Here is a 26,787-nt window from a genome sequence, read left to right on the forward strand (position 1 = left end):
CCATTTTGGTGCCTTCTGGCTGGGTTAGGACTGCAAATCACAGCATGTCAGCCAATGGGCTGTGATTTCTGGAAATTACAGCCCCAACCAATCTGAAGGGAACCAGGTCAGCTAAGACTGGCCTAGGCTCTTGGGGGGCCATCTTAGTAATAAAAGCCAAGACTTTACTGACTAATGTACTTGACAAAGGGGTTATCATCAGCCCCTCCCTGTAAGAAGTAGATGAAGGCCAGGAAGGCAGCCAGCAGCCCAAACACCAGGAGCTGGAGCCAGAGGGGGAGGTATCGCTTGGTTTCTCCACTGCTCCCCACAGCCTTCTCCGCCGCCTGGGCCTGGCGTTCTGGATGTATGGCACGGCGGGGCTGCACCTGCAGCGAAGACAAGCCAGATGATTTTCGTTGGAAAACGCTCTGGTAGGAACTGCTGTCTCTGCAAACATAAACCCAAAACAGAAATGTAAGTCCACATGCCAGCATCTTCTTTAACTAGAGCTCAAGGCATGTCCAATCCTTCTTGGCCCCGTGGCCAGTTAAATCTTCCTGATACAATCTATGTTAAAACTTGGTTCTTAAGGTATGAAGAGATGTCCTACATAAATTTTATTAAGCTCTTGGAGAATCTCTTTAATGCAGTCCACATTATGAATTCTTTTTCACTGTAATATAATTTTCTGGCAGAAGCCCTAAGAAATCGCTATCAGAATATAAATACGCAGTCAACTCTAGACGTTTAATAGTCCTAATATAGGCTTGCTCATATTGCTCATATTTAAGTCTGCTGCTAAAAATGACAATATTTGCTTGCTTTCTTTTACTGGAAAATACTGTCATCCACAAGAATTGTTATAGGAAGGTATAATGACTGGTATGTGGGAATGACCTTGGGAGGCAGAAGGAAGAGCTGCAGCCTCAAATGACATTTGAGCGTGATGGAGGAGAGGGGGCAAAAGAATCTCAGAAGATTGATGTCAGCCTTTCAGGTTAGCCAGACAAGAAGCACACCAGGAGTACCAACTCTACATTTATTGTAAGGTTATATTAACATCTTTCAAGTCTGAAAGTACTCCCATTCCTTACTTTTTCTCTCCTGAAAAGGAGAAGGAGGGTTCCTTCTGAGATACTGTCACCATCCCTCCTCCTCCAAGCTCAAATTTTATTGAATTATGTCTAGGCTGCAGTTTTTCCTCCTGCCTCCCAAGGTCATTCCCACATACCAATACAGCAGGGCATTCAGCCTCTTCTGCTCTCATCTCAGAGATAGGAATTCATTGCATTCCCATGGGGATCAATTTGCCTACTTACATACACCTGGGTACCCACTTGCCTCCACATAGCTTTAATTATTTCTGAATATTCACAATATTAAGCAAGGAAAAAGTGACATTTTCTTTTTGATTTACAAGAATCCCTTGGGAACCCCATAGGCATTCTTGGCAATCAGAAAGATAGCTGTGGTCCATTGCTTCGTCCCCAAATGCAGCTCCCCAGGTCAGAGAAAGATCAACGGGGATAGAGAGCACTCTGGATCATTAGAGGAAGTGTCAGAGAACACCTTCACTCCTTTTGCCTTCTGGAAAATGGGTGTCCTGTGACTGGCCCTGCCCACTGTGGCAATGTGGCACTACAGGTAGTTGTTCTACCCCAGCTATGGATCCCAAAGAACACAGCACTCTGAACAAAACTTAGTTTTCTCAAATAATGCAGTTTTATCAAATGCTGGCTGTTAATAAGCATTCTTAACAGCCTGCCAGAATTCCACAGATAAGATAGTCAGAGTCTTACTGGAGTTGGCAGAAAGCCCAGAAGCAAGGTTGCAGAGAAATCCCAACGCGATGATTAGCGAACTAAAGTTATTTCCTGCAGCTTCTTACAAGCTGCGTTCTTTCTTAAATAGGCTAAGGGAGTGGCCAATTAGCTCCAAGCCTTACTCTCAAGGAGACCTCCTCCTGAGGAACCACTCCTGTCTTTTGGCAGCTCTGCGTGCCCGTGCATTGAGAAGAGGCTCCTCCTCTTCATCCTCTTCACTTAAAGAAGCCTCTGGAGGTTCTGAAGGCTCTGACTAAATCCCTGCCTCTGGCACCACATCTTCTTCAGCCTCCTCACTGTCCGACTCAAGCGATGGCTGCACAGGCTGCTGGCGCAGCACCACACCAGCCTCCTCATCGTCGAGATCAGCAACAATCTGCGCAGGCTGCTGGCAGGCCACAACAGTAGTCCTTGACTTACAACAGTTCGTTTAGTGACTGTTCAAAGTTACAACGGCACTGAAAAATGTGACATATGGCCATTTTTCACAGTTACAACCTTTGCAGCATTCCTATGATCATGTGACCAAAATTCAGATGCTTGGCAATGGATTCATATTTGTGATGGTTGCAGTGTCCCAGGGTCATGTGATCCCCTTTTGCGACTTTCTCACAAGCAAAGTCAATGGGGAAGCCAAGTTCATTTAACAACCGGGTTACTAACTTATCAACTGCAGTGATTCACTTAACAACTATGGCAAGAAAAGTCGTAAAATGGAGCAAAACTCACTTAACGAATGTTTCACTTAACAACAGAAATGTTGGGCTCAATTGTGGCTGTAAATTGATGACTACCTGTATGTGGTACTGTGGCAACAAGGGGAAATTTCCTGACAAGTGACAGCAATCAACCAGTGGAACAGCCTGCCTCCAGAAATTGTGGGTGCTCCATCACTGAGGTTTTTAAGAAGAGACTGGACAGCCACTTTTCTCAAATTGTATAGGGCCGTGATGGCGAATCTATGGCACATGTGCACAAGTGGCACATGTAGCCATATCAGTGGGTAACCCAGCTCAGCTTTGGCGCGCATGTGTGCGCCGGCCAGCTGATTTTCGGGCCTTCTGGGCCCACCAGAAGTAGGGAAACGGGCTGTTTAACAGACTCTTAGAGAGGCTCTGGAGGCTGGGGACAGCAAAAAAGTCACTTCTTTTCCCACCGGGAGTTGGGAAATGGGCCGTTTCAGGCCTCCGGAGGGCCTCCGAGGGAGTGGGGAAAGCTGTTTTTGCCCTCCCCAGATGCATAGAGAGGATCTGGAGTCAGGTGAAAAAGAAAAACAGGCCTACCTGGCCAACGCATGCCAGGAGCAGGTGGGAGGGGGGGTTGTGCACGCATGCGCAGGGCGGGGCGAATAGAATTATGGGTGTGGGCGTGTGCGAACCTCCCCCACCCCCCCCCTCCTGGCACGCGATGGCAAAAAGGTTAGCCATCACTGGTATAAGGTCTCCTGCTTGAGCAGGGGGTTGGACTAGAAGATCTTCAAGGTCCCTTGAACTCTGTTATATTGTTATTATCACTACACTGTTACTCATATTGCTTCTGTAAATAACCTCCTCCTATTTACTCTTTCCATGGCAATCACTACTGAGAGCTCCCATGAGACACTCCCAAAATGCAAAATACTTTTCCGAATGGAGTAAGAAGCCCTTTTGTCCAATAAATGTATTTTTAAAATAAGAGGGTAGTCTTGGATTTACTGAGAATGCATGTTAAGATTTCCCCCCACTGCTTTGGTGGTGATAGGCAACTATTTTAAATTCCAAGTAAACAGAGTCTGCAAAGTCAAATCCTTTGACTTTCCCTAAATCCAGGGAATATTTCTCTCTTTTGAGGTACCTCTGTGACTACACAGAGCCAAAAATTTGTTTTCCTAAAATAAAGCTTTTCAGTGATGCTGGGAAATTAGGTTACGGAGAGAAAGAGAATGAGCAAACTGTTTCACTAACTAGTAATTTGTTGTTATATTGAGAAAATCTAAAACATTTGGATGACTATCAAAAGACAAAAACAAACACTTTGTCTTTTTGCCTTAATTAACACGAAGTAAACCATTGCTGACAAGATAAAACTCCATGGAAATGAAATGCAGGGATGCAGTTCATCTCAGTGAGTGCTGTGCAGAAGAACCTTATCAACTGAAGGCACTGCGATTTAAGGCCTCCTAGATTAGATTTTCTATCTGGCATGATACAAAATTTCTCTTACTTTCACCTGATCTCCATGTTGATGCTACCTTGCCTTTCACATTTTTCACGAAGATTGCAAACGATTCTCATTTTGATAATTGCACTAATGCTGATAATTCTGGTGGTGTTTAAAACCTTTGCTACTATATATGTTGACAACAGCAAGAATCTTAGATGCACAAGGATAGAAAGACAGACTAATTCCCACAATGGATGATAAAGATGATGGAGTTGGCAAAATTGATTGTGTGGAGATGGCAAAATTGATTGTGTGAATTAAAGAGAATTTATCTAACTGGTGTTTTCATTTGGAAACCGTTTCTGGTTTTTGAACCAAAACTGGAAAAAAATGAAACTTTAGTTTTAGGTTTTATTTATTTATTTATTTATTTAATTTTGATTTATATGCCGCCCTTCTCCGGAGACTCAGGGCGGCTTACAATGTGCTAAGCAATAGCCTTCATCCTTTTTGTATATTTATACAAAGTCAGCTTATTGCCCCCACAACTGGGTCCTCAATTTACCTACCTTAGAAAGGATGGAAGGCTGAGTCAACCTTGAGCCTGGCGAGATTTGAACCTGCAGTAATTGTAGGCAGCTGGTCTTAATAACAGGGTGCTTTAAACCACTGTACTATCAAGGCTCCTTTTGATGATCAGAATGACTTCGTTGTTATAGAAATAGCTTCAAACATTTTAAAATGTAAAGCAAAAGACTGAGGTTGCATACAAGTAGTCCTTGACTTACAACAGTTCATTTAGTGACTGTTCAAAGTTACAATGGCACTGAAAAAAAGTGACTTATGACCGTTTTTCACGGTTACGAACTTTGCAGCCTCTGCCATGATCATGTGATCAAAATTCAGACGCTTGGCAACTGATTCATATTTATGACCGTTGCTGTGTCTCAAAGTCATGTGATCAACTTTTGCAACCTCCTGTCAAATAAACTGAATAGGGAAGCCAGATAATTTATCAACTGTAATGATTCACTTAACAACTGAGGCAAGAAAGGTCATAAAATAGGACAAAACTCACTTAACAACATAAATTTGGGGATCAATTGTGGTTATAAATTGAGGACTACCTTTATTTTTGTTTTGTATGCTACTATACTGAAAAAAAAATCAGAACACACTATTTTTTCCTTTTTTACCTCTTTCTGCGCTTGTCTCTTTAAGGTTCCTCAATTTTTGTTTCTCTTTGTATCTTATAATAAACTTTAATAAAAATCCAAAAAATAAAAATCCTGACAAAAAATAAAAATCCTGTCGATGCTCAAAACTCACTGCCTGAGATAGAAGGCTTACCTTAGCATAATAGCCTTCATTGGACTGGTTCTGTCAAAATGTGCTCGGATTGCAACTTCTAACACTGACAGCTGGCAGCTATTCTGAGAATGGCAGCCCTGATATATCAAGATGGAACCAAATTGGGGAAAACCGTCTCAGCTGATGGGAGCTTTAACATCAACTTTTGTTTAGAATCAGAAATATTTGGCAACACTGAGAGGATTCCCCATTATAGATAAGGCTGTGCAGCATTTCCAATTTAAAGTCTACAAATTATTTTGGTGCACAGGAGTACGTGGGCACAGAACTTCTTTAAGCAACTCTTTGAGGTAGCTCTATCTGGACTTAACATCACCTGCTACCCTCAAGGTCATCAAATCATGCATTTTCCGAAGGAACCACAGAAAGGCATCTACCCACAAAGCAAATAATCCATTCCACGAGACGTTCCTGGGAATATTTTTTCTTACTGATGCCTCTGCACTGACCCTACTTACCGGTACTTCTCAGCTGACGTATCCTTCTCACTGGAAGAGTAGGGATATGGCTCTGCAATCTGAAAGAAAACATGGGTAGTAGTGAGTATAAAGGTAGCCCTTCACTTACAACTATTTGTTTAGCAACCATGTGAAATTACAACAGTACTGAAAATAGTGATTTATGACCGGTCCTCTCACTTATGACCATTGCAGCATCCTCCCTGGTCACATGATCAAAATTTGGCTGCTTGGCAACCCACTTGTATTAGCAACAGTTGCAACAGCCCGAGGTCACATGATCGTCATGTGTGGCTTTCCCAGCTGGCTTCTAAATACCAAAACCAATGGGGGAAACTGGATTTGCTTAACGATCACATGATTCACTTAACTGCAGTAATTTGCTTAACAACGGTAGCAAAAATGTTTGTAAAATTGGGTGTGACTCACTTAACAACTTCCTTGCTCAGCAATAGAGAGGCTGGTCCTAACTGTGGTCGTAAGTCGAAGACCATCTATACAGAGTTGTAAGGAGGAATCTTTTCTTGATTGTTTCGGATGTTAACCCCACCTGGATAGCTTTCTTGTTCTGTCTAGAGATGTGTGATGGGATGTGTACCTTGGGGAGACTGTGCAGCCCAAGCTGGAGGGGGAAGAGGCTCAAGATAGCCACTCCCTAGAATCTCTCAAGCTATATCTAGTAGGCTAGAAGCTTATAGCTTTAGTTTGGCAAGATTCTCGGTTCAGTGGCTAAGACACTGAGCTTGTCGATCAGAAAGGTCAGCAGTTTGGTGGTTCGAATCCCTAGTATAGGTCTCCGGCGTGAGCAGGGGGTTGGACTAGATGACCTACAAGGTCCCTTCCAACTCTGTTACTGTTATTAGGTATAAGCAAGTAACAGATTGGATTCAATTAATGTCATGCGCCAGGGAAATCAGAAGATTCAGGCAGAATCTACAAGAATCTGACCAACTAGCAGTCAAGGGAAACGAGCAGGAGATAAGAAAGGCATTCAAGGTAGGTTGGACTTAGATCTACTGGTGACTTATAACACATATGATCCCTCCCTTGGGCTCAGCCTGGTCATCTCCTACAACTAAGAGTTCTTTGTGTTGTCTTTGGTCTTGACAGCATGTGAGGAACAACTTACTGGTTGGCGGGCGCTCACCGTCCCCGGAGATGTAGTATGGCTTAATAAAGATGAGTAACTCCGATAGGAAGATCTGGAGGGCTCAGAAGTGTTCACATCCCTATCTGTCATAAAAGAGACAGGTTTATCAAAGACTCTGATGGTATGGCATATAATTTTTGTTATATATCAATATAAAAATAATAATAAAGGCAAGATCAGATTTCTCTGATTGGGTGCTCTCTGGATGGGTGTTTTTTTTTGTTCCCAGATTTCTCAATAATTATCAGTTTGACCAAATGTTATGATTCTAATCTTACAGGGTTTGTGAATTTTCAAAGCCCATTTTGCACTTTTCTTCCTACCTTCTGATGCATATGAAGAATGCTCTTCATGGTGGGGCAAACTGTAATTATAACTCAGATACGACTTCGTGGGACTGGGATCTAGGAAATCACAGGAAAAAAATTACTTGAAGCAAAAGCTCTTCCTCTTTCTGGAACATATGTGTGTACATGTATTTATAGTAAAAATCAAATTAAGCTATTTAAGTTGAGAACATGTTGCAAAGGGACAAACAGTATCTGCAAATGTTTTTGGATCTGTTTGGCATTCTGTTGCATATGACATAACACAATTAAAGGTAATCTGAATTTCACAACATAATTGGGATCAAGCAATGCAGTTGTAAAGCATAACATCATATGACCATGCCACTTAGCAAAGAAATCCCAGAACTTTTCATTGCCATTGTTAAGGGAATCACTGTGGGTTGTTAAACAAGGACATCACGTGGCCACTATTTGCTAACCCCTGCTGTCTTCTCCATTGATTTTGCTTGTAGGAAGCCACGAAAGATCACAAATGGTGATCATTAGTCCAAAGACCAGTCATAACCATCATTTGTTCAGCACCATCTTAAGTTTGAACAGTCACTGAACAAGTAGTCATTAAGCAAGGACCACCTGTCCTTGCAGAATTCATTCCTGAGATAAGAACACAACATTCCAGAAATTCTGACATTTTAAAAAATAAATGATAACTTTCATCATAATTACCAAAGCAACATTATAAATATTTCAAAGAAATATTTCCCGCCTGGACTACTGCAACACTCTCTACATGGGGCTCCCCTTGAGGAGCACCCGGAGGCTCCAACTGGCGCAGAATGTGGCCGCGCGGGTGGTAATGGGAGCAACATGGCGCTCCCGTGTGACACCTCTCCTGCGCGAGCTGCACTGGCTCCCGGTGGTCTTCCAGATGCACTTCAAGGTTCTGGTTACCACCTTTAGAGCGCTCCATGGCTTAGGACCTGGTTATTTACGGGACCGCCTACTACCACAAGCAGCCTCCCACCAGCCGGTACGCTCTCATAGAGAGGGGCTCCTCCTGGTGCCGTCAGCTAAACAATGTCGACTGGCGGCCCCCAGGGGGAGGGCCTTCTCTGTGGGGGCACCCACTATCTGGAATGAGCTCCCTCTAGAGATACGGAGGATCCCGGATCTACGCACTTTCCACCGTGCTCTTAAGATTCTTCTATTCCAGCAAGTCGGCCTGGCCTAATTTTCTCCCCTGTTTTAAAATTCTTTTACATCAAAATTTTAATTTGTTTTAAATTATTGGGATTTTTTAATTGTCTTGGGCTAAATTATTTAATCTGGTTTTAATTATATCTTTTAACTTTTGTATTTATGTATTTTATTTTGTGCCTGTTCACCGCCGAGTCCTTCGGGAGTAGGGCGGTATATAAATCTAATAAAAGACAAAGACAAAGACAAAGAAAGAATAGTGAATCAGAACAGAATTCCTGCTAAAATATTGTAGACCTCTACATCTAGCCCAGGGATCAGCAACCTGCAGCTCTGGAGCCGCATGTGGCTCTTTCACCTCTCTCTGCGGCTCCATCACTCAAAATATGTGTCACAACCGCCAATGTGCGACACCCGCCAGCACACGATTTATTGAGCTGTTCAACCCCTGGTAGGCCAACCATGGATAAATCCAAGAAAAGAAAAGTTTCAGAAGAAAACGGAACATTTAATTCAACTACATATGCTAGTTTTGTGGCTGCTCAAGAAATAGTCAGACACAGGAAGGGTTTTGTGGCTCCTGGTGTATTCTTTTCTGTGTGAAATGGGTCTAAATGGCTCTTTGAGTGTTTAAGGTTGCAGACCCCTGATCTAGCCAATCTATGGACTGTGGAGATGTTTGTATTCCTGTCGATATTAACTTTTTATGAATTACATTAGGTTATAGTAAGTAAAGACAAACAAATCAAATGACTAATTCCAAACTAATAGAGAAAGTGGAAGACCTTCTTTAATGTTGTTTAGTGTTCTTTAATTTTTGTACATCTGAGTATAAATCTCCCCTCCAAAAAATGCTTATAAAATGTGTTAAGGAAAAATAGCATTCCAAAAGGTATAAACACATGGAAAGAGTATTTTGCAAAAACACAAATGTTAAGGGCAATATATACAAAAATGTGTATGAATGTTCAGGTGTTATGAAAATCAGCACTGAATTAAGTATATGTTATATAGATTTTTTTTTTAAAAAAATCACAATTTGTTATGAAAATAGGGTGCAAGTGACTTTTGCCTGAAAAAAAGCAAACATCATAGAAAGCAAAAGGGATCTATCCTCATGTTCTTAAAATGTACCTGTTTGTGATGTAGGGTATTAATTTTGGCAGTGTCAGTGACAACAAAGTTAACCTTGATGTCAAAATGCCCCAAAAGCTCAAAAATCAACCTTACGGAACAAATATAGCATTGATTGCACACAATCTCTGATTTTAAAATAAAATCCCATCAATCTATTTGTGATTTTAGGCTTAACCAAACCAGGTTTACCAGTATATAGAAATCCTTGTTTTGGGGGTTGAGTTCCAAATATGAACAAGACTGAGCATAGTTTGACATTAATTATGTCTTTTTTTGGTGAGAGAATGCATGCATTTCTCTTGCTATAAAAATACCAATAAAATATATCTTCTTCCCAAATGAAAAACTCCCAGCTTTTCAATATCTTCATCCCATGTCCACGGCCCATAATCCATCTTCTTTCAGTCAAAGACTTTCCTCTCACACCTACCTTCATCTCTGTACTCAGAATAGTATTCCTGTCTTGTTGGGACATATTCTTTGAAGTAAGTTCTTGTGGAGCCAAGAGCTGCAGGGTAGAATGAATGAGGAGGTATTTAAATTTGATCCAGCCTCAATAGGAAGTCAATACCTGGGTCACCTTTTCTAGGCTGGGAAACTAAAAAAGGTTGGGTCTGTTTAGTATTATTATAACATACCTGGGCTGTGGACTAGACTGAAAAGTTGCAAAACACTCTCCAAGGAAAGCAATGGCAAACTATTTCCCTACTGTTGTCATGAAGACAGCATGGATATACACCCATGTAGTCACCCAAATGTTGATCTCAAATCAACGGAGATTTTCCCTTTTTAATTTAACTTGGATTGTTCATTTCCTTAGAGCACCAAGAACACACATGCCATTGTCCCGCTAATTTTCACCTGTTTGCTTGTTTGTTTCTTGGGTTGCTCATCCTTCTAACTAACATCTTTTGATTCTTAGTCCAGGTCTGTCTTTTACTCCTGTCTTAGCAATTCATTTCACTCACCTTCTCGTCCATAACTGAAGTCTTCCCTTTTCCGTGGACTCACAAAGGTCTCTTTTACGTAGCTTTGGCTGGTGGCTGGCTCTGTGTGGGTGAGAAAAGAGATTAGTGCCTGGCAGGGAGGCCTTTCTCCCTTGGGTCAGTTTCTTCTTACCTGTGTGGGACACAGATCCTCCAGGCGAAGGATATTGAGTCCGCTCAGTCTCATATTCATAGATTTTCTTTTCATAAAGTTTCCGGGTAGATCCTGGGAAACAGAAACCAGGCTTGGGTTATAGCTAAGCAGAGAACAATATACAACCCTTCAGCCTTCTCCATATGTTCCATCTACTCTTCTATTAATACTTCCAGATATCTTTACTGATTTTGCTTCGAAGTCTTGCCAACTCCCAAAGGAAAGCTCATTGCTTAACCTGTCCTAAATATCTTTCAGAGAGTACGTTAATCTGTTGCAGTGGGGAAATCCAATTTTTTTTACTACCGGTTCTGTGGGCTTGGTGCTTGGTGGGCGTGGCAGGGAAAGGATACTGAAAAATCTCCATTCCTTCCCCACTCCAGGGGAAGGATACTGTAAAATCCCCATTCCCTCCCCACTCCTGGGGTAAGGATATTGCAAAATCCCTATTCCCACCCCACTCTGGGGCCAGCCAGACGTGGTATTTGCCAGTTCTCTGAACTACTCAAAATTTCCGCTACCGGATCTCCGGAACCTGTCAGAACCTGCTGGATTTCACCCCTGATCTGTTGTGAATACAAGCCCAAACCACACTTGTCCAAGATAAATATGGGTTGTATATTTCACAGGAAAGCAATTCCTGGTTAGGTGTGCAGCACTCCCTTTAAGCATTTTAAGACTCTTTTGACTTTTCTTCTTCTTAAGACTCAATGAACGTATCCACATTCGTTATTTATGCATGTTTCCCCTCAGCAGAGAGGCAGAATTTTATCCCCATATGCTCCATCACTTCAGGCAGTTCACTGTGAAATTAGTGAAAAACTGGAGGAGGGCAAGAGGGAGGGGGCAAATAGAATCTTCTCTTATACACTTATCTCTTCTGCTATAAAAGCCAGATGCACAATTTTTATGAACTAAGAACTATTCTTGGCTTTCAGTTCTGTGCTGAAGGGTGGGCCTGGCTATGCTCCAAAAGGGAAAGGATCCTGAGGAAAATAAGTGATTAGAGGAAAATGAATAATAATAGCCTTTATTGTCATTGTACTTCAAGTATACAATGAAATTGGTTTAGCCTCTGCTGGTGCAATCCATAACAGAACTTGATGCAATGTTAATTAACTAGAATTAATTAAGGGCAATCTTACATCGAATCTTCAATATTTTAGTAAATTTCCCACCCAGCTCATTAAAAATTACATTTTGGAAAAGGGGGCTTGCACATAAAGTTTGGGGAAAAGAAATCACCTTTGCTATAAAACTTCATCTTTTTTGCTTATTTTGCTTCCTCTCTTAGCTTGCTACTTCCCCACTTCCAAATTTCAAGGCATATTTACAGGCAGTCCTCATATTATAACAGATCACTTATTGACAATTTGAAGTTACGAAGGATCCTGAAAAAGGGAGTTTTTGCAAAGTTCTGATATTTGGGGCCACTCACATTTATGGCTGTTTGTAGTACTCTGTGATCACATGACTGCCATTTATGAAGTTTTTGCCAGAACCTGGCCTTTACTTCTTTCCAACACAACCCACCGCATAGCAAACAATGGGTTCACTTAATCACCACCACAAAAAAGGTAATAAAATCAGGCATAGTCACTTTGCAACCATCACAATTTAGAGCCAAAATTGCAAGCTCAATTAAGATCATAAGTCGAGGACTACCTGTACTTATTTTTTCTGCTCTGGGTAAAAACATTGTCACAACACATACCAACAACTGGCCCATGGGGGATGCTGTATTTTTTCAATCGTGCGATAAGTTCCTTGTCTGTCATGCCTTTATATTCATCCATGATATTACCTAGAAAATGCAGAATCAGGGTGGGGAGAAATAAGTTGCAGCCAATATCCCTAAATAACAATTAATTGTGCAATCAGAAAACACTACTTTTAAAACTAAATGAACCAACCACTAAAATACTTTATCTTAAAAGCATAAGTAGCTTCAGTACCAACATTGCTACAGGTTCTCTGCAGAGAATTATTTCAGTAGAAGAACATATTTTGTTTTGTTTTTTCCCCCGAAGGGGATAAAATGTAATCAAGCTGTTCCTAAACGAGTTACATATGAAGGGAAGAAATGAGATGGGGAAGCAAAACCCAACATAAATGAAGTCAATATTTGGAAGTGACTATATCTCCCAGAATAGGAAAGGACTAAGGACAATGTGGTCTGTTATAACAAGAGGAGCTGAGCAATAACAGTAAAGGCAATGTTGCCTCAACAAGAGCTAATGTTCTCAACCTCTTACAGCAGGGGTGAAATCCAGCAGTTTCAGACAGGAAATTTTGAGTAGTTCAGAGAACCAGCAATGCCACCTCTGGCTGGCCCCAGAGTGGAGTGGGAATGGAGATTTTGCAACATCCTTCCCCCAGGAATGGGGATTTTGCAATATCCTTCCCCTGGAGTAGGGTGGGAATGGAGATTTTGCAGTATCCTTCTGACATGCCACCAAGCCACACCCACCAAGCAATGTCAGGTCCACCAAGCCACACCCACATAAACGGTACTAAAAAAAATTGGATTTCACCACTGCCTTACAGTTCTACAAACTGGCCATGTCTGTGAATAGTTGGGCAATGTTGGATTAAGCCAGGCAAGGCAGTGGTGGGTGGATCTAATTCAGTGCTAGACATTTACTAACACAGTATTGCTAAAGCCTCCAGGAGGGGCACATAGTTTCCCAAAGCACAGTTGCCGAGTATGGGAAAAGAGGATTATGTTCTTCCTACTCCTCTTGATGAAAAAAAAAAATCAAAGAAACCCATTTGGTGACTCCCTCTGAATCAGGATAAAGATGTTATTCCATTACACGTAACTTACAATGAATGCACCCTTAGGATTACTGTCAGCAACAAATATTTTATCATGTGTACTTATTTTAGTCAGGTTTTATTTAATGCTACAGTCTGCATTTTTGTGTATCATTTCCTTCTACACTTATGTGTACAGATTTATTTTATTCATTTGAATTTATTATTGCTGCCCAACTTCAATACCTGCAAACTTTGGATAACCCTTAATGCAGCTAATAATATTCAATCTAGTACAGTGGTTCTCAACCTTTCTAATGCCGCGACCCTTTAATAGAGTTCCTCATGTTGTGGTGACCCCCAACCATAAAATTATTCCTAAAACCATTGAAAATATGTGTTTTCTAATGGTCTTAGGCGACCCCTGTAAAAGGGTTGTTCGACCCCCAAAAGGGTCCCGACCCACAGGTTGAGAACCACTGATCTAGTACATAAACTTATAGGCCTTCATAAATCTTTAAAAAGCAACAAGCTTTTTGCATTTTTGCGAGATTATAACTTTGACAAAAGAACCTGGGGGGAGGGTGTCAGACAAAAGAATTATAAGCCACTCCTTAAGTTTTTCACCATATTCTTTGCCTGAGCATGAATACAGAAAAATTTCTTTTCAGTCACAAGAGGCCATTTAAACAAATTCCCCGCAAAATCTTCAGAGCTTATTTAATCAGTACAAGCCCCAAATGGAATTCATGCATTCTAGATACGTATTACAAGGGATTGTGTCTGATTAGAATCCACATGTTGTACAAAGTTATGCATTGTTTTTATCATGGTATGTCGAACAGCCGTAAATTACATCAACATATTCAATCACTTCTTATTTTGGGTCTTTGTCCAATTCAAATTCTCCTAAAACCCAACATAACTGAAAAAAACCAACAAGACAAAAAGCAAAACTTCAAGTAATTATTGTACTTATTAGATTTGTCTGAAATTCTGTTTTCAAAATTCAGGTTCTATCTTATGAAGAAGAAATGGAAAAACATTCAGAGCTGGGGCCTGAATCAGTATCAGACGTAGTTTGCAAATTTGTTTTGTCTCAGATGCCTGGGTGTGCCTTGGCTTTCCCTTGAATTCCCCCTCCCCCCAAAAAAATCAAAATGCAGACAGAATACTGTAATTCTTTTTTCGCCTAACAATTTGGGATAGATAGGGCTTTGGAACACATTTATTCCATAACAATGAAACTTATTATTACAGTTGCATGCTTCCTATGCCTAAGATTAAATAACATTTTAAAAAATAATTTAGGCAAGCAAATGATCACAGAGAAACGTGCTAATTAGGAGTTTCAGTGTGTAATAACCAACAGTAGAAGTCCTGTGTTCCTTTTTAATTTGGGAACAGTTAAATAGGGACAAGGGAGAGATAACCAAGAGAGTCAGTTTGGTCTAGTGGTTATGACACCAGTCTAGAAATCTGGCTGGATGACTTTGGGCCAGTTAGTCTCTCTCAGCCGAACTTGTCTCACGAGGTTGCTGTTGTGGGGAAAAAGAGCATTAGATATGCTCACTGCTTTGAGTTATTTATAACGCAGGGGGGAGGGGGGGCTTTACCAATCAGCAGCTTGCATGCCTGAATTAAGCTGCACAGAAACAAACCCTTGATTATGCTTTCTTTCCAACTATAAATGGGGTGAACTGAAGTCTAGATCGCGTTGAATGGAAGAAGCAGATTCACGCGGGAAAAGAAGGAAAGTCAAGCCAGCGTGTAAACTAAGCTCCTGAGTAAATTTAGCAGCGGGAGGAAAGTAACCCCGCCCAAAGCATACTTCAGGGTCAGCTAAGGAACCCGAAAACCTATCCCATCAGCCACTACCTGCAGTCCTCTTGCAAGGAAAGCAGTTTGGTCGAGCTCCAGACCCTCCAACACTACCCTATCCTCTGATGGTACAGCAAATGCCGTGGGCGCGAGGGTCAGAGGGACGGGCGGAAGAGTCAAAGCTTGACAGCTGCCAACTTTCAAAAGCCCGGGGCGCTCCGGGCTCGGCTCTGCCTTGCCGACGGAGGGCCAAAGCCGCGGGAGACGCGTCTAAAAGGGCCAAACGAAGGTTACCCTGTCGCCCGGTCGGTCCTTAATCCCCCTTCAAATCCTTCATCGGGGCCCGCCCTCTACTAAACGAGAGACGTGCAGTTGCTGCCCCGGGTAGGCTCGGCGTGGGCGATGCCTTCCATGCCCTGATCCTACGCCCCAACTTTCTTTCGTAACACGCGGATCAGACCATTCTCTCTACTCCCCGCCACGATACATCCAGTTGGCGAAGGGAAAGGGAGGAAAAAAAAAAAGGCGACGGAGCCTTTTCTCCAGTCCAGTTTCAGGGGGGAAACGAAGCTGGCTTTGCAACCGAAAAGAAAGCTTTAAAGAGGGCCGGGTGGGGCCGGGCAGAAGTTCTCCTAGCGGCCAGGCTGCAAGGAAAAGGAGCAGGGAAGCCCCACCGCGGGAAGAAGGCAGGGTGGGGGCACAGAGGGCAGCGGGGGCTCGTTCCTACCTGCTATTCCGGGCGCACTGGGCTGGGCACCGTAAGGGAAGTGAGTCAGGCTGCGCGGGGAGGGAGGGCCCGACAGGCTCTGGATCTCAGCGCCGCGCACACCCTCCTCCTCCTCCTCTGTAGCTGCCGGGCGGGTTCGGGGCGGGTTTCCTTTTCTCGCTGGCTCTCGTTACCGGCCTTTTGCGTTTCAGATCTTTTCACTTCTTGGCACTGGCAGCGCAAATTAACGACGCGCGTTTGCCGCCTTCCAGGCTCAGGAAACGGAGGAAGCAGACGTTATAGGCGAGGCGGAATCCCTCGGATGTAATGATGGTAATAATAATTAACACCGCCAGAGATCAAGCTCTGCCTATCCCAGATCCTTGGGAAGGACTCCATAAGTGGATACAAGTGCCAAATCCAGTCGTCTAAACATCTGGCTGACTGGCCATCCATAATAGAAGTAGAACGTCGGTGGCAAAAGAGAGCAAGGACAGCACCGATTGTAATAGAACAAACATTCTTTTATTGGCCAAGTGTGATTGGACACACAAATATTTTGTCTCCGGTGCATAAGCTCTCAGTGTACATACAAACAACAAAGTAATACCGGTAATCGTAAAATACCAATAGGAGAAGGTAATACGGAAGATAAGGTATAGTAATGCAGCCCTGCTACATGGGTACATATCCTTAGGCATAAGGCAGTGCTGTGGGAATTACTGGTAGGTGTTTAGTAGAGGGATGGCATGAGGAGAAAAAACGTCTTTGTGTCTAGTTGTTTTGACATGCAAATTCCTGCAGTGGCGCCCCGAGGGGAGGAGTTGAAACAGTTTATGTCCAGGATGTGAGCGGTTTGTATATATTTTTCAGCCCTCTTTCTGGCTCGTGCAGTATACAGGTCCTCAATGGAAGGCAGGCTGGTTGCAATTGTTTTTTCTGCAGTCCTAACTATCTGTTGAAGTCTGTACCTATCCTTTTTGGTTGCTGTACCAAACCAGACAGTTACAGAAATAGAAATGGCAGACTCAATAATTCCTTTGTAGAACGGTATCAACAGCTCCTGGGGCAGACTGAGGTTTCTGAGTTGACACAGGAAGAACATTCTTTGTTGTGCCATTTTAATGATGGTTCTAATATTATATGTCCATTTCAATAGACAATAATAAGTGCTTTGGGTGCAATTTTAAAAGATCTGGAGCAGCAGTTGTATACAATCAGCATTGAGAAAATTACCAATAGTCAATTACAAAATGTAACTTTATTTGGAACACCTTACATCCTGCTACAGTACTTTTGTATTATTAAACAACATCATATCCCAGGTTCTTGGGAAGGACTCAAAAGGTGGACAAAAATGCCAAATCAAGTCTTACATCTGGCTGACTGTGCGACCAATCATAATAATATAACTGACCTGAAATAATGCAGCCCAATCATACAGACTGATTAAAAGGCATGATTGAGGCATTTATTTTATGTGGTTTTTATTGCTTGTGTTTTTATTGTTGTTGTTAGCCACCCAGAGTTACAGATAGACCTTACAACCAATTGTTTAGCAACTGTTCAAAGTTAAAACACTGATAAAAAAGCCTTACAACTGATTCTTGTATTTACAACCATCACAGCAGCCCACCACAGTCAAGTGAACAAAATTCAGGTGCTTGACAATTGGCATGTATTTAAAATGATTGCAGTGTCCTCCAATCATTGCAAATATACATCATTTGAATTGCCATTTACAATCTTCCTGGTGGCTTCCAACAAGCAAGATCAGTGGAGGAAGCCAGATTCACTTAAAAACCACATGAATCACAACTACATTGATTAAATTAACCATGGAAAAAAAAAATTGTAAAATCAGGCACAATTCACTTAACAATAACCTTGCTTGGCAATGGAAATTTTGCTCTAAATTGTGATTGTAAGTTGAGGACTACCTGTATATGCCACAGGATGGGTGTTGATAAAAATTTTTAATACAAATGTTAAAAATATGATTCAGCCATTTTCTGGAAATATTAAATCACAGACAAATGACAGTGAAACTTTCTGGGATTTTAAACATGCTGATGGATACTTGATTCATAGCACACCAGACATTGCTGTGGTTGGACACAACCATGTTGGGTTTATTGAGGATTTTTTTTCCAAAAGACAGTAACATTGAAAACATGGAAATGGACAGGGTTATAAAATACCAAGATTTGCGATTAGGATTGGTTCCAAATCTGAACAGATTTGGGGCAAATTATCTTCTGGTTGACCTCTTCTTACTCAAATGGCTCTGCCTGGCTAATATTTTTGTGTGAGGTGGCACTGCTTCAAAAAGTTGGGTGGGTGGGGCTGATCTTACACTTTTTAGATTTCCCACATTTCCTCATAACTGCAACTCAAGATTGAGAGCAGTACAAAGAATGTAAAATGACTGATGTTGCCAAAAGCCCTGAAGTGGTATATCAAGCCGAACAGGGTACTTGCTAGGAGGCCATCCTCTGTCTTGGTTTGCCTTTTGCTTTTGTCTTTAATCTTTTGGCCTCTTCCTCTTTTTTGAACATTATTTGTGAAATCATTAAATGGGCGGTAGATGTGAGTTCAAGAAAAATTATCACTTTTCTGTTAATATTTAACATTTTTACTTCAGCTAGGAAAAAATAGTTAAGTCGTTGCCAAGTTAGCAATTTTTGAACCATTTGATAATCCCATCAGTGTTCCAATGAAGATGGATACCATACTTTGAGTGTGAGGATTAAACACAGTGATTTTGAATATCTAAATGATTGCTGGTTCAGCCCAGTTACTTCTTTTACTCACTTTTCTCCTGCAAGATGAAAAGGGGAGAGTATTCCCATTCCTCTTCTAATCCTAAATGGTGGCTTGCCACTGCCACCATTGAAGAGGGGCAAGGTTTAGGAAGGCTAATTTATTTATTTTTATTTATTAAATGTATATGCCACCCATTTCACTATCCAAAATGATTCTGTTTTAATATAATGAGCCAACCTAGTCAATGTTCAACACCTCAGTTTATATTTTGTTTATTTGTGTTAAAGTAAGCATTACTTTAGGGGACGCAGTGGCTCAGTGGCTAAGACGCTGAGCTTCTAGATCGAAAGGTCGGCAGTTCAGCGGTTCGAATCCCTAGTGCCAGGTAACGGGGTGAGCTCCCATTACTTGTCCCAGCTTCTGCCAACGTAGTAGTTCGAAGGCACGTAAAAAATGCAAGTAGAAAAATAGGGACCACCTTTGGTGGGAAAGTAACAGTGTTCCATGCGCTTTTGCCGTTTAGTCATGCCGGCCACAAGACCATGGAGACGCCTTTGGACAGCGCTGGCTCTTCGGCTTTGAAACGGAGATGAGCACCGCCCCCTAGAGTCGGGAACAACTAGCACATATGTGCGAGGGGAACCTTTACTTTTTAAGTATTACTTAAACTTATGTCTTCAATCTTACTTGCTAAAATAGGGGAGTGTTCAACTTTACAGTTTCCTCCAGTTTAATACAACATGCAAACATTTGGGAAAGATTTTCTTAGGTTGATACATATATTTTTTTTAATTCGATTTATATGCCGCCCTTCTCCGGAGACTCAGGGCGGCTTACAATGCGTTAAGCAATAGCCTTCATACTTTTGTATATTTTATACAAAGTCAGCTTATTGCCCCCACAAACTGGGTCCTCATTTCACCTACCTTAGAAAGGATGGAAGGCTGAGTCAACCTTGAGCCTTGGAGAGATTCGAACCAGCAGTAATTGCAGGCAGCTGTGTTAATAACAGGGTGCTTAGACCACTGTACCATCAAGGCTCTTAATTACTTGATGAGAAATCATGAAATAAGGATGGATTCAAAAAAATTTGGGCTGTACTGATGCAAGATTGCCAATAGTGCTGGAGATCCTGAAAGTTGTGCAATACTTTGGGGTGCACCAGTATATAAATCTGGCAGTCATATAATTATCTTCAATTAAACTCTGAAGGACCTGTTTGAAATTGATTCTAACAGCTCTACTTTATAACACATTCCTTTATATGTCTACCAGCAAATAAGTTCAAATCTTGCAATCTACTTGAAGAGAATAAGCTTCACTGGCCTCAGCAAGATTAATTTCTTAATAAATGTATTTAGATTTGCATGATTTTGTTTTATTTTGACCTATCCAGCTTATAATGCATTTTCCAAAATCTTATAAGCCAGTGGTCCCCAACCTTTTTATCGCCGCGGACCAATCAGCCTTTGATAATTTTACCGTGGCCCGCTGAGCGCGCGCAGGGGTGGGGGCTTTGGGCCACACGTGCGTACCTGCGCGGGGCTCTCTTCCCTGGAGCCTTTGCGCATGGCCCAGGAGCTTTTGCGCACGGCCCAGGAGCTTTTGCGCACGGCCCAGGAGCCTTTGCGCTGCAGCGTTCATGTCCCCCAGCCGCTGCGCGGCCCGGTGCCAGGTACTCCACGGCCCGGCACCGGTCCGCGGACCGGGGGTTGGGGACCACTGTTATAAGCGATAAACCTGAAGAGAATAATTTGGAGGTGATAGAGCAAGTGAAATGTGTAATATGTAAAATCTTGGGCTAAAATAAAATGTATGGTATAATTAATGGGAAGTTTTCCTCGTGGTTTTTGGTGTGAGTGAAATATTTCAGCTGTTCTTTGCTTGTATCAGGTTAGTAAATAAGCAACTTGTCTAGAAAATATTGATTTATTCACACATTACACCTAATCAGTTTAATGAATCTTCCCCAACTCAGTATGTTGGGACTGTATCTCCCAGAATGTCCAGACAACATGGGGAAAGTTTATATTACTTTCTAAAGAAAAGTAAGTGCTGTCATAGAGTTACCAGATGACTTGGGAACACAAGAAAGGCAAGCCCTGTTTGCAGAGCTCAGGGCCTTCAATCTGTATCAGGAAGTTTTAAGTATGTGAGCCTAACACTCTGTAAGGACACGCGATGGCAGCAAAGACACAAAGAAACCTTTCGCTCCTTGCTGTCATTTGATGGTCGTCCAGAATTTTATGGACCAGATACGGTAAGTAGGCAGCCGTAAACGTTTCTCTTCTCGTGGCCGTCCTCTGCCGGCACCGGCTATGAATCCAGCCAGATATTGCGAACGGAGCTTCGACACTACAGTATTAGTTGCATCCTCCATGAGCCCAGTCTAGTCTCAAAATGGGCCCTTGCGATTTGACGCCAGGAAACAGGAGAAGCCGCATCCCCTCCAGAAGCTTTCGGCGGACAAAGGGAGGCCGAATTGTAAGAACACCTTCCATTGAGCAGAAAAGACTACATCTCCCATCAGACTCTGGGCTGGGAAAGACTGCCCTTCCCATCTCCTTCGCCCCTCCCACTGAACAGGAGGATCTTGTCCAGAACTTGCCCGGGCATGCAGCTTTCAGTTTCTCTAGAGAGCGAGCGAGCCGGGAGTTCAAGCGTTGCTGCTTCTGCGCCTGGAGAATCGCGGTGAGGTGAGATACATAACGCCTCTCTCCTGTCCATTTCCAGCATGTGAGCCGGGGAGATGTTTTGTCTTATTCAGGAGAGAGGAAAAAGACGCTTCCCCTTTTCATTTTGCCCCTTTCCGTGAGTTTGAAAAGCGAAGGACCGAAATACGGCAGTGGCGCTGACGGGCGTTGTTGTCTCAAGCCATCGGACACTCTTCCCCAGTTATTGCAGGAGGAGAGCCAGGTCAGTCTGTGGGGGTAAGAATCAGGAGGAGTCGGATGACACCTATTACGACTGACAACACTGTATTAAAAGCATCCGCTTTGGCGAACTGCAGCTCAGTTCATCGGATGCAGAGAGTGCGAGGGTGATGTGGGATTTGTTTTTTGCAGATTGCAAAATATGACTTCGGCAACAGAGTGGTCAATGCCTGGAATGCACTACCTGACTCTGATTTCATCCCACAACCCCCAAAATTTTAACCTAGGACTGTCTACTGTTGACCTCACCCCATTCCTAAGAGGTCTGTAAGGGGCTTGCGCCAGCGTGCCTACCGTCCCTGTCCTAATCTTTCCTCTATTTGTATCTATTTTATGTATCCAATCTACGTTTATACTTATTATACTTATTACCTAATGTGTTCTTGACAAATGAAATAAAAAAAATTAAATTGGGGGGAGAAATAGATGGTTATGTAGGTGCAGGATATATGCGAGAGGGGTTGCAAATATCTCACCCGTTAACAAGCGTGAAGTGTTACAAACTCATTGTATTTGTTGAGACCTTCTAAGGTTGCCTAGAAACGTTTTGATGTGAGTTCAACCATTTCTCACTTGATGGTGCTGTTAAAGTCCCGCTTTTGTAAACTAGCCATTATGAGGTCTGCTAGGGAGGATCCAGGAGAGCTAAATGCTCTGATATAACATGGTTCTGGTTTTCAGTCCTAATGCGAAACCTGTGTCCATTAATTATTTTGCATAAAGTTTACCCTGTCTGGCCTACTTAAGAACCCAAAGGGGCATTGCTGGCAGATGTCACATTGAAAGAATTCACATTATTTCCCCTGATTGGGAGAGTAACAGGATAATGGAAATAGTCTTTATGGGTTGAAAACACTTTTCTAGACCATCCCTACAAGCTGATGTTTTAGCTATAGTAATTGTAAGAGTACAACATGAACCTGAGGACTTCTCACTTATTGTTTGCCTTGCCATTTAGAATCCAGTTTTACCTTGTTTAGAACAAGATTTATTTATTTATTGTCTGCCTTTCTATTTAAAGGAGTGCTCATATTTCCTCTTTTGAGTCATTGACAATTGACAATGGCATATTGTAAGCTATTGATTGTGAAACTTACATTGATCAACCTAAATGACCAGTCTTCTAGAGTGAGAACAATTAATTAGTGGAACAGCTCACCTCTGGAAGTTTTGAGTGCTCCAAAACTGTTTTCAAGAATAGACTGGGCAGCCATTTGTCCAGAATGATACAGGATCTTCCAGCCCTATCATTCCATGTTCTGTGTTCTAAATTACGGTATATTAATAGAATTCTGGTAATATGAGAGACGAAGATAATTTATTTCTCTGTCCTGTAATTTTATAAATTTCTTGTTTCCTAAGCTTTATCCACTCCACTTATTTTTAACCCCAGCATTTTTGTTATTCACTATATAGAATCATAACCTAACATTTTTCTTTGCATCTGCTCATCCTATAATGCCTGTAGAGGGGAATATTTGGACTCTGAGGTACATCCTGTATCTTCAAGACAGGAGAAGACAACTTGCAACCTGGCCTGCAAATTATTACAACCTCTTTTTCATGGCCTTAGAAGCCCCTTTGATCACAACTTGTGTCATGATTTCCTGTTACAAAAAACATACAAAAACTATGATGTAAAGTTTGAAAAAAAAAACACAGAAATTTCAAAATCTCACCTCAGCTTTAGGAAACACAAAGTAGAGCAATGCCCTTTGGTACATTTTCCTTCTATAATTTTTTAAAAATAGATGTCTACTCATTGGTATGCAGAGCCTTGGAAATAAAATTACTCAAAAAATTTTTTTTCAGAACTGGAAAACAAGTCACTTCATAACTTGTGTAGGCAGAGCATGATGAAAGGTTTATCATGAAGCAGCAAGATACAGTTGCTTTATGAAATGTAGAGGAGGAGGAACATTTATCTGGCTATGTATGCAGTTTTAAAAACAATCTCAAGTTCTAGTCCAGAGAAGACATTCATGTCATATAGCGGTTGACATCCTGGATTTGTGGTTATAGAGTTGAACCCAGTTTGAGGTTGACTTCAGGCATGAAAGCCCTCTGGGTGATTTGAGGCCAGTGTCCCTCCCTCAATCTAATCCATTTCACAGAGTTGTTTTTAAGGGGAAAATTGACAGAGGAAGTCCTGTGTGTCCATCACCGTGAGTCCTGGACGAAAGGCAATAACAGGAACCAATAACAAAATTCTGGGCATCTTGGTTTAGAGCAAAGAATATTAAGGTCATACTAGGCAACATGGACTGTTTTGTCAAAATGCAATATGGATATGAGTTTCTCCTACCTTACAGGAAGACCATTAGCAACATTAAACCATGATTTGTTCCTAAAGGGAAATCTCACTTGTACAATTGAACAATGACTTTCCTCTTTTGTGTGTCAGACTGTGGAGCATTATTCATTAATATGAACATCTGAGTGCGAGGCGTGTCTTTTCAGATGATGATGATAGTAGTCAGGGACACTTTATGGCACTTGGGAATACAACCCAGACAGGTTCTTGGTGGATGAAGCAATGCTTGATAAAGCCACTTAATTGTTGTTGCTAACAGTGATTCTAACACGTTTTGCCTTTTTTGTGCCAGCCATGACTGAACCTTGGAACTACTACCAAACGTTTGTTTTCCTTGATATTGAGTCCACCGGGTTGCCCAGGGACCAACCATGCATAGCGGAGCTGTGCCTCTTCGCTGTTCACCAATCTTCCCTGCAGCCTTCTCCACAGACAAAAGAACTACAGCTCCCTCGCATCATAGACAAGCTGACCCTCTGCATCAACCCCCAGAAACCTTTTACTGTGGGTGCACAGATTATAACTGGGCTCAGCAACCAAGAGCTAGAACAGAATTGCAAGCCGGAAATCAACCGTTCTTTGATGGAGACCCTGAAAGGATTTTTAGACCGGCAAGCTCACCCCATTTGCTTAGTGGCCCACAATGGTCTCCGCTTCGACTTTCCCCTGCTGCGTAAAGAACTGTTGCAAATAGGCACTGACTTACCTGCAGATACAGGATGCCTCGACACACTGCAGGCTTTGAAGGATGTGCTTAGAGAGCCAAACCTGAGCTATAATCTGGGAAATCTGTACCAGTACTTCTACGGAGAGGAACCATCAAGAGCCCACACAGCTGAAGGAGATGTGCTTACTCTTCTGCTCGTGTTTCTTGCTAAGGCCAATGTGCTGAAGCATTGGGCAACCTATGGGGCCCAGAAATGGGGGGAAATTAAACCTATGGATTTTCACCACTCAAACAGGTTCTGATCTCTTGGGGGGGGGGGAAATTATCCTATCACTGCCTGTCTTCCATTATATTGAACCATGATTTTTAAATGATGATTTCTTGAGTAAACCATACCTTATAAACTTGTTCTTGACAAACCAAGCTCTTTTTCTTTCCTGGATGTAGAAAACCACAGCAAGGACCATGGAGAAGATATGCTGTGGCAGTTAGAAAAACATGATTTAAGCCTGGAACAGGAAGAGAACACTAGAAAGAAACTCAATCTGGTTCTGCCTAAACTTCCTTTGGTATAACAGGGAGAGAGACAGGGAAGGAAAATGCGGTTAACTTTCAGGATTTTAATACTAATACCTATATCAATAAATTAGAGCGCCAATAAATCTTGTGGGCTCTGCTACCTGATCTGGACTTGAAGAGGGTGACACTTGGGATCATGTGGCAACTGTCTGATCCTGGGAGAAGATGCAGCTGCTTTAATAAGTGGCCAACACATGCTGTGTAAGGTCCCAATGAAATTTTGCTCTTCAAATCTGAAATGCCACGTGATCCTAGAAATTCCTTTTCATTTGCACATTTACAGAGTTTGTCTAATTCTACTACAGATTTTCATCATTACTTTTGAGCATAATGTACATAGTTGCCATAAGGCTAAAATTTAAAGATGTGTGTTTCAGTTTCTTAGTCAACTTTTCCAAGAGCCTTGGTGGCGCAGCCTTAAACTGCTGTTAAAGTAGCACTTAGCTGCCAACTGCCTGCAATTACTGCAAATTCAATTCTCACCAGGCTCAAGGTTGACTCAGCCTTCCATCCTTCCGAGGTAGGTAAAATGAGGACCCGGTTTGTGGGGGCAATAAGCTGACTTTGTATAAAATAGAACACCGCTTAGGGGGGGCCAAAAAGCCCTACTAAGCAGGTATATACAGAAGTATGAAGGCTATTGCTTAAAGAATTGAAAGCCGCCCTGAGTCTCCGGAGAAGGGCGGCATATAAAATTGAACTAATAAATAAATAATAAATAAATAAATAAATAAATAAATAAATAAATAAATAAATAATAAAGGAAAGGGATTCTCCTGAAGACATATATTTAAATTTACTTTGAGACAGATCTGGATTTTGAAAATATTTGGAAGGAAACTTCAGGAATCCTTTTTATGTGCTCTGAAGGAAAATAAATTATTGGTGATAAGAAGAACAAGCTTTAGATAACAAATCTGCCACTAGCTTTCCATTATTTATTGAAGCTATGTTAAATTGGGGTAGAAGTTTTTATGGAGAATGACATTTGAAATGTGGGTGTGTTGTTAACAGTCTTTACGTTAAAAATCCTCAAATTTTGAGGATTTGGATTGTTTATATTTGCTCTGGATACAAATGTCAACTCCCCTCCCCCCAATGTATCCTGAAGTAAGGTTGTTAAGTGTCTGTTCTTCAATTATTGAATGCCTTTTTAAATTATTATTATTTTTATTATATATTTTCCTTTGTTATACATAACATTTCCATTTGGCAGTGTGCTGTCTGTATCAAATCTCTTGAATACACATAATTTTATATACCCCATAATTATAACCGTTATTCTCATAATATTTACAATATAATCCCTTCTAATCGCCCTATAAAATTTAATCTACAATCAAATATAATCCAGTGATAATATTGCTTATGGTATTATTGATTATATATATATTTACTTTTATTTGCATTTGCATTTATTTTATTAATCATCCTTAATTATAAATTACTAACTTCTGCTTCTATTTTCTAATCATTTTTAAAATAGGTCCCAAGTTAAATAGTATTCTGTTTCCTCTTTATCCTTAATTTTCATTGTTAATCTATCCATTTCGG

General features: G+C 41.5%; 2 protein-coding genes across 2 annotated transcripts; one reads left to right on the top strand and one right to left on the bottom strand.

Annotated features, from left to right (window-relative positions):
- Window positions 1–73: 73 nt before the first annotated feature.
- On the bottom strand, window positions 74–16,125 carry EMD (emerin). Its single transcript, XM_070935199.1, has 9 exons — window positions 15,996–16,125; window positions 12,405–12,494; window positions 10,670–10,762; window positions 10,519–10,599; window positions 9,981–10,058; window positions 7,250–7,330; window positions 6,906–7,009; window positions 5,777–5,835; window positions 74–429 (listed from the first exon to the last, which is right to left on the bottom strand). The coding sequence occupies exons 2-9, from the start codon at window positions 12,484–12,486 to the stop codon at window positions 165–167; spliced, it is 843 nt and encodes a 280-aa protein (XP_070791300.1). The 5' UTR covers window positions 12,487–12,494; window positions 15,996–16,125; the 3' UTR covers window positions 74–164.
- Window positions 16,126–21,377: 5,252 nt separating this feature from the next.
- TREX2 (three prime repair exonuclease 2) lies at window positions 21,378–26,546 on the top strand. Its single transcript, XM_070938172.1, has 2 exons — window positions 21,378–21,436; window positions 24,280–26,546. The coding sequence occupies exon 2, from the start codon at window positions 24,282–24,284 to the stop codon at window positions 24,954–24,956; it is 675 nt and encodes a 224-aa protein (XP_070794273.1). The 5' UTR covers window positions 21,378–21,436; window positions 24,280–24,281; the 3' UTR covers window positions 24,957–26,546.
- Window positions 26,547–26,787: the final 241 nt, after the last annotated feature.

Source organism: Pituophis catenifer, unplaced genomic scaffold (genome assembly GCF_029215685.1).
Source record: "Pituophis catenifer annectens isolate HBS135680 unplaced genomic scaffold, rPitCat1.0.hap2 SCAF_2, whole genome shotgun sequence".
NCBI lineage: Eukaryota > Metazoa > Chordata > Lepidosauria > Squamata > Colubridae > Pituophis > Pituophis catenifer.

Bases quoted from the DNA above. Each gene is read 5' to 3' on its own strand.
- EMD (XM_070935199.1), bottom strand. From the start codon at position 12,486: ATGGATGAATATAAAGGCATGACAGACAAGGAACTTATCGCACGATTG. The intron at 10,059-10,518 runs GTGAGTGAAATG...TCTACCCTGCAG, and splicing joins CTTCAGTTATGGACGAGAAG to CTCTTGGCTCCACAAGAACT. The intron at 430-5,776 runs GTAAGTAGGGTC...TTATGTTTGCAG, and splicing joins ACGTCAGCTGAGAAGTACCG to AGACAGCAGTTCCTACCAGA.
- TREX2 (XM_070938172.1), top strand. From the start codon at position 24,282: ATGACTGAACCTTGGAACTACTACCAAACGTTTGTTTTCCTTGATATT.